General features: G+C 60.0%; 1 protein-coding gene across 1 annotated transcript; it reads left to right on the top strand.

Moving 5' to 3' along the window:
• Window positions 1-7,684: 7,684 nt before the first annotated feature.
• Window positions 7,685-9,480, top strand: EMIHUDRAFT_198623 (hypothetical protein; the record flags this gene model as incomplete). Its single annotated transcript, XM_005759621.1, has 5 exons — window positions 7,685-8,425; window positions 8,521-8,718; window positions 8,986-9,039; window positions 9,188-9,216; window positions 9,285-9,480. 5 exons carry the CDS (start codon window positions 7,685-7,687, stop codon window positions 9,478-9,480), a joined length of 1,218 nt encoding a protein of 405 aa, XP_005759678.1.
• Between the last annotated feature and the right edge of the window lie 3,749 nt (window positions 9,481-13,229).

Here is a 13,229-nt window from a genome sequence, read left to right as displayed (position 1 = left end):
ACCCCAAGAGGGTAGCTTGCATCTCCCAAAGGATACAGTGCGCCATATATGTCTGCACTCCATTGGCATGCAAATTTCCAATCGGTATCTGACCAACTAACCTCTACAGGGGGACCTTGAGGGTAGCCATCACTAGCATAATTCTGTAACTCACCTTGCATACCTCGAGTGATCCAGTCGAGGTAGTGATGCTCTGTTTTTCTCACCGATGAATCTGCCCATGCATTGGGGGGTGGCTCTATATTCTTAAAGACCGGCTTTGATTCAAGCAGCAAGATCAGCGCTTTGTTCATCTCTCTGCGAAACTTTGCAATCACGCCATCCAGCCGCTCGTAGCCACCACGCCGCTGAATCAGTCCCTCGATGTAAGCGCGATCCTTCTCCACGCCACACCTGCCTTCACTCGTCTTGACGGCGGCGGCGGATTCAAACTTCTCGACGGTCCACCGGTACACATCGAAGAGCCCACGCATCTGAAGCTTTGCGTTGATGCCCTCATCCGCTTCGTGCGCCACCCACAGCCGATCGTAGACCTCCGAAACGGTCGTGTGGAGCACGAACATGCCGTGCGTGGGCTTCGACTCGATGATCTTGGCGAAGGGCTCGAGCTCGATCTGCTCCGAGATTGAGAGCCCGCCCGCCGCTCCGTCTTGCGGCTGATACATCGAAAATGTGCAGAAGAAGAATCGCGCTGTCTTGGGCACGCCGGAGTGGTTGACCATATTCAGCAGGCAGTTGTACGTCTCGACGACGGAGCCCGCCCACGCGTGCGAGAGCATGCCCTCGACTGGCAGCTGCTCGGCTGTATTCATGAGGAGCGCGATGGAGCATCCTGTGCCCTGCGTCCACGGCTTCACAAAGTGGTCGTTGACGTCGTACATGGTGATCTCGTACCCGCCCTTCACCTCAGCGAGCTTCTTCCAGGTGTCGGTGGCAACGCACGCGCGCACAAAGAAAATCCACTGCTCGACACTGAGCGACCAGCAGAGCGGTCCGACGTTCTTCTGACCCGGCCCAGACTTCGGCAGCCAGTCAGGCCGGGGAGCGGGTGGCGCGTAGCCGACGATGATGGGCTTGTTCGCCTGCGCATCCCATCCGTTGGTGATGGGCTTTGTGTCAGGTGGTGCTGCCTCCTCAGCGGGTGTCAGCGCAGCAGGAGCCGAAGAGGCCGCCTCGGTAGCTGGTACCGCTTCCATAGCCGAAGGCGCCGCCGCCTCAGCAGCCGCCTCAGTAGCCGGTGCTACTGCTGCAGAAGCCGGTGCCACCGCGTTGAGGAGGGCGACGGCGCCGCTCGCGAGGACCGGCTCCAGGTCGCCGCCGCCGCGCTCGTGCCACAGCTCCAGCTTCTTCTCGCTCACGCCGAGATCGGGGGCGGAGGGGAAGGCGGCGGCCGGCTGCGTCGGCGTGGCGGTGTCGGCGAGCGTCGGGGCGTCGCGTTCGACGGCGGGAGCGCTGAGCCGCTCCTCGGTCGAGGGCTCGACGCGGCTGGAGAAGCAGCCCATCGTGAGAAGGCGATCACACAACAGCGGCACGAGGGCCGGGGCGCGGCGGCGGGCGGCGGCGGTTTTGGGGGCGGGGGGGGAGGGGGGGTAAGGTAAGGGTGCGACGCGCAGCGGAGGGGGGGTGCGCGCGCCGCTTCGCGGGTGGCGGAGAGGGCGCTCCTGCTGTCGCCGGACGGGTATGGAGTGCTGCACAGAAAGAGACTGAGCCCCTCTTCTCCTCCGCCTCTCGGTTGTTAGACACTTCTCTATCTGGAGGATAACACGGAGTCTATTAGCTGGAGGCTTTGTTTCTGTGGGCTTCCCGTCGCTCCGCGCCGGACCCGGAGGGTCCCTCGCGGGGCGACGACATGGACACACACGGATGTTGGTAGGGATTTTCAGGTGGTTCGTATGAGGCGGGCCGACGGAGCAGCGCTGGCCGTTAGGCGAGAGCGGCTCGTCTCCCGGTCATCGCTCACACCTTATCGTGGCGCCCGTGGGCGCCACAGCAGGAGGCCCTCTTGGCATGTCATGCCAACATCCACCCGAGTTCCCTTTATTGTCCATGGAAGCCCACGGCCGTGCGACGCGTCGCACGGCCCATCCAACTAGATCCCGCTTCTCTCCAGGCAGATTCAGGCGGCGCCACGTGGGGCGCTGCCGTGTCCAACCGCGGCCCGCGGTCCATTCGTGGCGTGTGCGGCCGCCCGCGCGGTTCGGTGGGGGCAGTGGTGAGAGATGGGCTGGGCGCGATGGGGGGGGAGGGCACGGAGGGGCGAGAGCCACCAGCGCTGGCGGCTCGGGGTAGTGAACACGAATGTGACAGGACCATCGGGTCCTTCAGCCACCAAAGCGAGATCACCTGAGAGCAGCTGAGCCTGCCTCTGGCCTCGCCTCCCTCTCCTCCAGGCATTTGTGGAATTCCTATGGGTCGTCCAGAGTATCGACCTCTGGCTTGTCAGCCGCCCCACCGAGGGCACCATGAAGTACAGCGATCGCCACCTCGCTGGCCTCTCCGCAAGGCCCCCCACCGCGTCGAACTCAACGGCGCGGGCTCTCTCGGCTACGGGACCGGCCCCAGCTTCGGCGCTGAGGGCTAACAAGCTGCCGAGCCCAAATCTCTGTGAGAGTCGTGATTTCTTGTTGGTCTTCAAAAATCTCTCTCTCACAGTCCACCTGTGTGATGCCCGCCCAGCGCCCTGCGAGCGGGGCGGGGTGCGCACTGTGTTCGTGCGTCGCCCATCTCTACTTACTGGAGGTGACTGCTCTATTTATTACACTGGGCACGCACGGGACTGGCGCGCAATGGCACTAACACAGGTACACCTCGAATAAAGATTTTTTCTAAAAGAAAGAAAGAAAGAAAACAGACAACCCAAGGGAGGGATGGGAGGACGGCACGCCGCCACCACACAGGGATTTTAAGGAAGCGAAGGACGGACGGAAAAACACCCCCCTTTTATGCCTGACCCTGGCCATGGCCTCTCTGGGGGTGAGCTGGGCCGGCCGCCTCCGGGTCCGCCACTCGCACGATGGGCTCGCGTCCGGGAGAGCATCCGAGACCCGCGGCTGTCCGCTCGCTGGGCGCGACCTACATGGAAATCCACTGCACACAGATCTGTGCTTTTGGCGCCTATTGCTCGCTCTCTGTGCAATCGCAACGCCAGAGGCCGTGCTTGGAGAGTGTGTCGCAGTGCTGCTACGTCAGTGGATTGAGCCGCGATGCAGGCTCCATCGGTGAGCTGCGGCGGCGCACCGGCCGCTCCATGCATGCTCTCCGGCGAGCCGTCGCAAACGCGTTTCCGTCCGCCCGTTTCATCGAGTTTGCCCGAGTGGTAAAATGCAATCGAATCTGCCCGAGTGGTCAAGTAAAACTTTGCCTTTCGTAAAAGTTGCCCGAGTGGTCTGTGGGGGAAAAACGGAAATCGAGACGGACTTCTTGAACGGCCGGGCAACATGTCTTCCTTACTATTATTAACTGATGCTTTTTGCACGGCTGAGCCCCCCCCCCCCCCCTCCCCCCGCGCCCACTCCCTGCCCTCTCCCGCCACGCACTCCGTCAGAGCCCCCTCCCCTCTTGCACAACAGGAATTTTGACAATTAACAAGATGGAAAGACCCTGCCTGACCCCCTCCCCCCGCCCCGCTCTCCGCGCCCTCCCCCAACCCGCTAGGAGCAGAGTACATACCCCCCACTGCCTCCCGCAGGCGAGAAAGGACTCGATTCAAATCAATGGGCTCGCCCATACCGGAGTGGTTCGACTCCACGCAAACCCGGAGTGGTGAGGGGCTGGTCGCGCGATGTTCTCAGGCCCAGTGAGGTAGTGCATCCGACGGTCCTGATCCTGCTGAACAAGCTCCTCTTGTAGCTCGATCGGTCACACCGCCATCGCCGTTGGGGAGAGGGGGGACGACACTGCTTCGGCAGCGTGCACCTCGATCCTGTACCGTGTTTGTTATGCCCCCCCCCCAATGAACACACCAGTGTGCAGAGTGAGGGGGCGAGACGATCGAGGGGTCCCGTACCACGCGGAATCGGCCCTATCCAGTGCTCAAGTGCTCAAGAGGAGTGTGGTTGCTAAAAAGAAAGAAAGAAAACAGACAACCCAAGGGAGGGATGGGAGAACGGCACGCCGCCACCACACAGGGATTTTAAGTGTGGTTGCTAGCCAGGTGGCCATTTACTTTCTTTTTCTCGGGTGATCACCGGTTTCGGTGTTCGCCGAAGCCCATCCCCCTCCCTCCCTTTCCACATACTCGTACAATGTATTAATGCTGAAGATTCTCGTCGTCATCTCGTCGCTCGCTGCCGCCTCGGCCTTGCAGGCAGAATGCGCACGCACGCACGCACGCACGCGCACGCGCGCGCTCCGCTGCCGCCTCAGCCTTGCAGGCGGCGGAACGCGCGCCCTCGGATCGCAGGTGGATCGCCCCGCCGTCAAGCCCAGCCTCCAGAAGACGCTCACTCTCCGCGGCGGCCTCACGCTTGAGCAAACCTCGCTGATCGGCGCCCTCTACAATGGCGGCTTTGGCGTGACGCTGATGGCAAACCCTGACCTCTTCTTCGGCCCTAGCGGGTTCCTTCCATACTTCTCGACCGCGCTCGGCCCGGTGGCCCAAACCTTCTTCGGCAAGGCCTTTGGCGCCATGCTCACCGGCATCGCCGCCATGCACTTCCTCGACGGCCCGTCGCAGTCGCTGTGCAAGCAGATGGCAATTACGGCTGCCCTCATCCTGTACCCGATGGTGCTGTGCGTTATGGACACGGCCAACTTCACTGCCATCTGGAAGCCGCAAATCGTTGCGCACCTCGGCATCCTCTTCATCACCGCCAAGGCGGGCGGCTTCTTCTAAGGACCCACCATCGACACACAGGCACAGGTCCCATGCGATTCCTGTGTGAAGTGCGACCGAAAGAAGTCTGGTACGCGGCTCGGCCTTCAGAGTGCTCTTAGACGGAGGTTTAGAGCATGTGAACAACTTTCCGCTCCCGTTGGGGCTCTTCATATGAGAAAACGTTGGGCCGCTTCACACGGCTCCACGTAGGACGTACCACTGCCTACCACGAAGCGAAGGAAGCGTCCCTCTCTCTGCACGGAGCGTCTCTGCGCACACGCCGGACACCTCTTGGGGGGGGGGGCGGGGGCTCTAGAGGGTACCCATGCGGGGGGGGAGATGGCCCGCCGCAGGCGCCGAATATTTCGGGATTTTTTTCTCCCTGCGTGATTTTTTACTTGTTTTCAGTGTATGTGGCTCTTACGAACATACCCGAGGGTGGACTAGCGTGTGCTGACAGGGTTTTCATGGGAATTCGGCGTACTTGCGGCCATGCGATCACGCCTTGCGACAGCCTGTCGGCGCTGCTGACCGTGCCCCGCTGCGCAATTGACCACCTGCATAGCTCGCGGCCTTAGTATCAAGCATTCAGTGACGACCTGATCGTACGGCCAGTAGGAAGGTGTCCTTCCAGCCGCGTGCACGCTTCTGACGCAATGCCAAGTGGGCCAGCACCGGTCGCACATTGTGGCAGAAGTCAGTAGTGCATGTCTGATAGCTAGAGCAGCAGCGTCAGGGTCGCAGGGTCGGATCGTGTCAAGCCTCTCGCCCGGCCGACCGCGTGCAGACGTCGGCCTGTCTGCTCTCTGCTGCTGTCTGCAGTGATCTGTCGGCGGTCAGTACGACCGATCAGGTCGGAGTTTTCTGATGGTTGGAGGGTCTATCTGTATGTACTCCTCGAGATCTTTCCAAATCTGCCCTCTGATTAACCTAGCTTAATCGGGAAGTCGGTGCTAGTGGAGACTAGTGGAGCCGGGGCCCCGTTTCCGCACTGCGGCGCGGCGCACGGTGCCTCCGGGGGCCCCCGCCGCCCCCAGAGCACGACACACACACACACACACACACACAAACACTCACCGCCTACCCACGCGCACTGGGCCTTGCACTTTGAATGCCGTGCGGGGCTCCTGTCGTTAGACGTGGAGACGCGAGGGTCGCCCCCCCCTGCCCCACCACCTCGTGTGTGTGTGGACGAGAAGTTTACCTTACCTTTACCTTATACCTTACCTCTGCACCCGGGGGATCACCGCGGCCCACAAAAAATCTCACTTTACCGGTATGAGACCGGTATTTGGTGGTGTTTTGATTAAGTTTGGCGTGGTATGGTTTAGTGCAGGTAAAGGGTTTGATTAGCCAAAAACTCCCATACAGTCTGTTGGTGTTGCGGGCATTAAGAAAACGTCGCATTATATAAGAAACCATACACCGAGCGATTTCCGCGAAAATCTAAGAAACCACGGCGCGCCGCAGGCGCGGCCCCGAAAAAGGGCCCACACACGAGTGTGAATAGGAGCCCCGCTCAAATTTTCTCTTCGCCTGTGCGGCGCGCGCACTTGTCATTTGCCCAAGTCTGCGGTGTTCTAGGCAGTGTGGATGGAGGTGTGTGCGTCTATCCTGTCTTCCCAAGTGGGTGGCAGACTGCTGACTGGCGCATCGGTCCAGCGCTTCCTTATTGTCATTTTACCTAAAGCTTCCTAGATCCCGGGGTGCCGGCCGAAGCTAAGAAACCACGGCGTTGGGTGGGTGGGGTGTCTGGAAAGGCTTAGACCGGCGGCGTGCCGCGAGATCCTGTTTTCTTAATGCCCGCAACAGACTGTACCGGTAAAGTTCGAGCACTGGGACCGGGGGTCTGGACTCTGCGTGGACCCGACATTTCCTGCAGGACATTTCTTCGCTCGCGTCACGTAAAAGTTCCTCCTTTTGTTTGAACAGTCAGAGTTCCGTCAAATTCTATTTTCGCACGACAGTCGACACTCAGCTCCCGTGGTGTACCTGTGTTTGTGCCAGTGGCAGTGCGCGCCAAGGAAAACAGAAAAGAAAGCCACCACCCAAGGGAGGGATGGGAGGACGGCACTCGCCACCACACAGGGATTTTAAGGAGAGGAGTGTGGTGCTAGCCATCGCCCACCCTTGGGCGTCTGCCTCTTCCTATCTCTCTTCGCAGTCCCTCGCCGATTCTGAAAAAGAAATAAAACAGAGAACCCAGAGGGGTCCCGTACCATGCGGAATCGACCCTATCCAGTGCTCAAGTGCTCAAGAGAACCAAGGGAGGGATGGGAGGACGGGAGGCCGATTCTCACCGGTGAAAATTTCTTGAGAGCGCCTTCCGTCAAAATATCTGAAGATCCTACTATAGGATTCTCCCCAAACCTTGCCCAGCTGATCCAGCCTGGGGGGAAGGCCAGCCCTGGGCAAAGAAACCAGTACCTCATTAGGCTTCCCTGAGCGTCACAGCTCGGTGATCGCGCCGGCCGGACACCACTGTAACGTCCGTTCCGGGCATTTGAACGCGACCTTCGGGGGCAAAGACATGGGCTCTTTGGCTCAGACTGGACTCCTCTTGGTCCCTTTCTGATGCCCTAGGCCACACCTGGGCCTTACTTGGAGCTGTAAGGGGTGGGCAGGGTTTGCCCCCCCAAACTTGCCTCACACATAATTTTCAATAAATAAATAAAACGGGCACGCCAAACGAGGGGTGGGAGAAGGACAGGGTCCCCACCTGCACGAGCAGGATCTTGTAAGGACGATCAGGGACACAGGGGAACGGGAGCGGGGAGCGCATCGCGACACGGAGGGGGGAGATAATTTTCAACCAGGCGAGGGCGCGAATTCTTTTTTCGCCGTCCACATCGGCTTCGCACCTTGGCCATGCTCACCTCGATCCGGCGGTCGGTCGAGGCACGGCCCACAACGAAGCCAGTCATTCGGCGGCAGGCCACTCACATCTACACCTCTCGAGCCGACGCCCGCGCCAGGATCGCCAAGGAGTCGCCGACGCTGCAGCACACCGAGACGTGGTTCGAGACGCTGGTCTCCGGCCGCGAGTATCTTCCGACTCGGATGTGGTGGGTGGTCCAGCTAGTCACGACCTCCGTCACGCTCGCCGACATCTACTTCTCCAACAGCCCTCCGTCGCTCTTTGGAGGCGCAGCGGCGGCGGCGGCGGACGGCAAAAATCAAACCTCCTGGTGGCGCATTCCTGCCCACGCGCACGACACGCTGCTCGGCCTGCTGTCGCTGCTGCTCGCCTTCCGTACGTCGCAGGCGTACGACCGTTGGTGGGAGGCGCGCAAGCTCTGGGGACAGATCGTCAACTCGACGCGCAACGTCGCCTCGAATGCCGCCGTCTTCATGACCGATCTCGAGCGGAAGCGGCGCGTCATCAAGGCGACGATCTGCTTTGCGTGGTGCACAAAGGCGTCGCTGCGTGGCGTGCGGCCAACCTCGGACGAGATCGCCGAGCTCGCCTCGGAAGAGATGCTCACGGCGATGGTGACTCCGTACGTGGTGCCGCTCGGGAGGAGGCCGACGTTGCACCTCGAGCCGAGCGAGTACGAGCAGGCGCTCCTCGAGCAGGGCGAGCCGTACGACCACCTCCCGATGATGATGGTCGACGAGATGAAGGCGCGCGCGGAATAGCGCGGCGGCGCGGGGCGGCGCGCGGGTTGCCGCCCGGCGACAGAGCGCTGTGGTTTCGCGAGCAGGCGGGCGTGCGGGACGAGCTAGACGAGACGGTGGGTGCAAAGGGCTCCGCCGCCGAGGTGCACGAGGGGTGGAAGATTGTGATTGGCAACGACATCAAGTCGCTCGTCGACGCGCTCGGCGGTTGCGAGCGCATCCAGAAGACGCCGATGCCGTTTGGCTACCTGGCGCAGCAGCGCATCTTTATGCTCATCTGGCTTGTCACCTACCCGCTCGCCATCGCCGACGAGTACCGGCGCGATGCGGCCGAGATGCGGCCGAGATGCGGCCGAGAGATAGCGGCGAGCTACACCCGCTACATATCGCCGACGAGCACCGGCGAGATGTAGCCGAGATGCGGGCGAGCGAGCTACAGCGGCGAGATACTACACCCGCTCCCTACCGCCGACGAGCGCATCAGTGGGTGGGCGCCGCCGCTTCCGCTCCGGCCGTGAGCAACGCGTTTCGACGCACCCGGGGCTTGCGAGTGCAGGTGGGCGAGCATCGCCGTCTGCGCCGTCGTCTCGTTCATCATGCTCAAGGTGGACAACATCGGAATCGAGATCGAGCACCCCTTTGGCACCGGCAGGCGCGCGCTTCTCTCCCGCCGCCGCGCGCTCCTCTCCCAGCGCTTCTCTCCCGCCGCCGGGCGCTTCGCGGCGCTGCGCCCCTTGCCCACACCCGCTAGAGGCGCGCGGCGCAGAGTTCCATATGCCGCTGTGCCCGTCTCCACTCGCCGCCCGCCAGGATCCCACATCCCGCGACCCGTGGCGCGGCTGCCCCCCAGGCACGACCTGCCGCTCGAGGCCATCTGCATCACCATCGAGAAGAACCTGCTCGAGATCCTCCGCCGCGCGGAGTCGCGAGAGCTGCGGCCGGTGCCTCTCTCCGGGCTGCCCCCTTCGGAGAGACATCACCGCGACCGGGCAGATGGGCGCAGCTCCACCCTCTCGGCCAGCCTCTCCGAGGAGGTGGAGAGATAGAGCGGGGCGCAGGAAACCTCGGATCCAAAGCTAGAAAGGAAGGTCGATAGATCGGTTCATTCTTTTAGCCGAAAGCACCAACAAATCTCGCAAAGCCAAAGGCGGGCAAAAAACCAATTCTCTGGTAAGACGACGGGAACGAGATGATAGTAGGGAGTAGAAGAAAGCAAAGAGGAGCCCTGCGCACGCACGACTCAAACGCGCGGACACAGAGACAGCAGTGAGCAGACGTCAGGGGCAGCGACCCCCCCCATCTACAGATGATATGCGCATCTTGAGATAATATTCCTAAAAGATGCACCCGAGTCACCCCCTCCACTAACTTGGACTGCACACACTGTCTTGCCTATGCTCGAGCATCTCTAGATGGTATTTTCAACTTAACATGCCGGAGCATCCTGGGATGCTCGAATCATCTGAAGATGCTTCGCATCCCAAGATGCTTGGCATTTAATGATTAAAATGCAAGTCACTTGTAGTGAGCGTCGGGCTCTCTGGTGGTTCGACACCGAAGTTTGAAAGATCTGTTTCTCTACGTCTCTCTTCACAGGAAAATCCTGTGAAGAAAAGCGAAAAAAAAACAGAAACCTTTTCTGCCTCGGCCTTAGCCGTCGGTACTCCGAAAGCGTGCTATCCAAGTAGCACGCAGCCGGGTCCCTAGTCCCATCCCAAATTCGTGCCGTCGACAGACCAGATTCGTGGTCCCTTGGTCGACTACACCCGCCTTTGGACGGTAGCCCGACACAATACATTTGTCTGTGTCTTTTTGGATTTTTAGTTCGTCTGGGTAAGGGTTTTGCAAGAAACCTCCTCACCACTGCGAACACTGTCTTGCTCGTAGGAGCCGTTCGTCCTTTGTCCGAGCAAACGCGCGCCCGATCACCCCGTTGAGCACGTGTGCAGGGTATCCGAGCGCCATGAACTCCCTGAGTTTGCTCGTCACGCTGAGCGCGAACCCCTCGTCATCGCTCGCCATAGCACTCACCTTGAGCAGGCATCCAACGACTATTCCCTCTTTTATCTTCGCGCATGTGAAGCTATCCCAGCGATGGTAGCGCCACACCCGAGGCTCTCTCTCGCAGCCCTCATTGACGTTCTTGAGTCTCGTCCGGAAACCTCCGTTCGCGTCGAGCTCGAGAGCCGTCTCTAAGCGTTATCGGCTGTAAATTATTAAGACTTGAGAGCGACGTGTGAGCCCTTGGATCAAAGTTGGAGTGGAGACTATGAGTCTATGCTAATCTCAGCTGCTATGCTAAGTCGTAAGTGAGATGTGACTAACTGCTTTTTTGTTCCTCTGTGGAATACTGCTGATGGTGATGGAACTGGGACGAGCCAGTGAGTGATGGTGGGGGGCACTTAGCCCTTGTGCTGATGCTGACTTTACTACACTCTGGAAGGTTGCGGTTGTATATGCAAGACTGGTTTTTATTTCGGGTTCGGGTTCGGCAAAAAAAACCTCCGACACTGTCGATCGAAAAATTGGAATAAAAATTCCGACAACGCGCTTCGTGGCCTGGGCGAGCAGGGAGGGGAAGTGGTTAGGAGTCTTGGGCTCGGAGATATGAGGATTGGAAGCCGACAATGATCAAAAATCTTTTTCTCGGTACATATGTGCAACAACAAAACACATGTGTGTCAATGTTGGAACAGGCTCGACGAAGAGCCATGAAAAAGAAAAGAGCCTCCAAAGTGAGCCCAGGGCGGCTCGCTGCGGTGCTCGACACAAGTCGGTGGGTGGTTAGTCGCGCAACGTGATTGAGCGGGCCCGCCCCCCCGGGCGCGAAGGCGTCTTTATTTTTGTCTCCGCCCCCACCACAGCTGGTGGCGAATTCTTTTGCGGGCAGAGCTCGACAGGCTCATGCGTCATGGGAGTCGGGCGCACTTGGCGGCGACGGCGGCGCAGGGGTTGGTGGTTGGGATTGTGGAGCATGCCGAGGGTGACCCGACTAACTCCAGACGGACGGACGCACAGGAGACTTCACACGCTCGAGGAAATCAGGAAAAGAGACAGGACTCCAGCAGGACTCGCGACTTGTCGACTGGGCGTCTTTGTAGCGGTTGTGAACATATCGGCGAACGATCGGAAGCTAGCTAGGGTGCCGCCTGCGAACACAAATGGAGTCCCGCGTGGATGTAAATGACACGTGGCGGAGTGGTGTGGCTGCGCCGCTCGCGCTGCAGTTGAGCGCCAGCTGCTGTTCCCTTCAACCAGACGGCCACCACCCAGGACATAAGAATTTCAAACACAAGGCGGTCGCACAGCATGTCGGGGGGGGGGGGGGGCTCGCCAGCTCTACATCAACAAGGTCAGAACCATGCGAATGATGTGCCAAGGAAGAAATTCCGCACACCAGTGTGACTCAATCATGTATTTCATTGGTTGGTCCTTCTGAATTAGTGTCGGGCTGAATTTTAGTGGGAGCGTGCCCGCATCAAGTGTGGTCCCATCTGTCACAAGAATGAATGGCAGCCCACTATTCTGAAGCCATTTTTTTGCAGTGCGATGAGCATCCTCCTTCAGGTAATTCATCAGTGTCGAATTGTAAACCCAATCCGAGGTGCACGCTGCCAGCTCTCATGCCGCCACAAGCAAAAAGCGCTGGTATCCGCCTCCCATCCCATCCTTCGGTTGTCGGTGGTTCTCTCCTGTCTTCTATCGCAGCGCACTCGCCATCTATGAGCCTAGCGCAGCGCGAACTCGCCGTCTGAGCCTAGCGCAGCGCGAACTCGCTCTGAGCCTAGCGCAGCGCCTCGGACATCACCAATTTGGCTCGCCAACAAACCCTCCGCGCCCTCACATCAATCTACGCCTGCGTGGATCGCGTCACACCAATCCTCGCTACCCAACGCGGCCAAAGGATATGCACCTCGTGAATCACTTGGAGCACTTGCAAACGCGCCCGCAGCCGCGCCGTAAAGGTCTGCCGTGCTGGCTGACGATCTCACTCTCCCGCTCCTATTGCATCTGCCTCCCGCCTCCCAGCTCACATTTCACGCTGCAGTAGGTGCTCCTGTCGACGCTGCCGCCGCTGCCACCGCTACTGTCACCGCTCGTTTGATAATCGACGCCACGCTTAGCGGCAGCGAGATCCGAGGTTCAGTCAACTTGCCTGGTGCGCTCTTGCGCGTGCCTTCAAGATCCACAAGTCAATTGGTACCAGAAATCCAAAGATGGTGCAAAATGGATATCTCAAGATTGGCCTTTACTTCGCGCACCTGCTCTCCGCCGCCGCCGCTTACCTGCTGGCACGCCACCGCCCCGCGTCGCTAACTTAAGCCTCCCTGCTGCATCTTCGCACCCCTGCCACATGACTCGATCGCCGTCGCTGCTAGCGCCCTCTCCGCCGCCCTCGAAGGCGCCAACAGCATTACGGCCGCCTTCATATCTCATTGATGCTGCCACCAACGCCACTTCCTCGATTCTGTGCCGCTGCAGCGGCGAGGCGCCGTCGCCACGATCGCCGCCAGCGCTGCTGACAGCCTCGGAGGTCGCCGTGGCCGCGTTCTGGTCTGCCCACGCTTCCCTAAAACGTCTAGGACGAGCTCAGAGGCTAAGGGCGCATCCTGTGGGACCATCTAGCTCTACTGGGTCCGCGACGGCGGTCGGCGCACCCCCGTCTCGAACGCGTGTGCTCTCTGTCTGTCTGTCAGCTGTTTCGGCTAAGTCGTTTTGTACCGGATTTCAATGTTAGTGGCAAAACCGCGGAACCGAAAATGGCGTTTAATTTCGCGCACCTGCTGTCCTCCGC

Source organism: Emiliania huxleyi (genome assembly GCF_000372725.1).
Source record: "Emiliania huxleyi CCMP1516 unplaced genomic scaffold EMIHUscaffold_8, whole genome shotgun sequence".
In the NCBI taxonomy this organism is placed as follows: Eukaryota; Haptophyta; order Isochrysidales; family Noelaerhabdaceae; genus Emiliania; species Emiliania huxleyi.
This window is presented reverse-complemented; position numbering and strand designations above follow the sequence as displayed.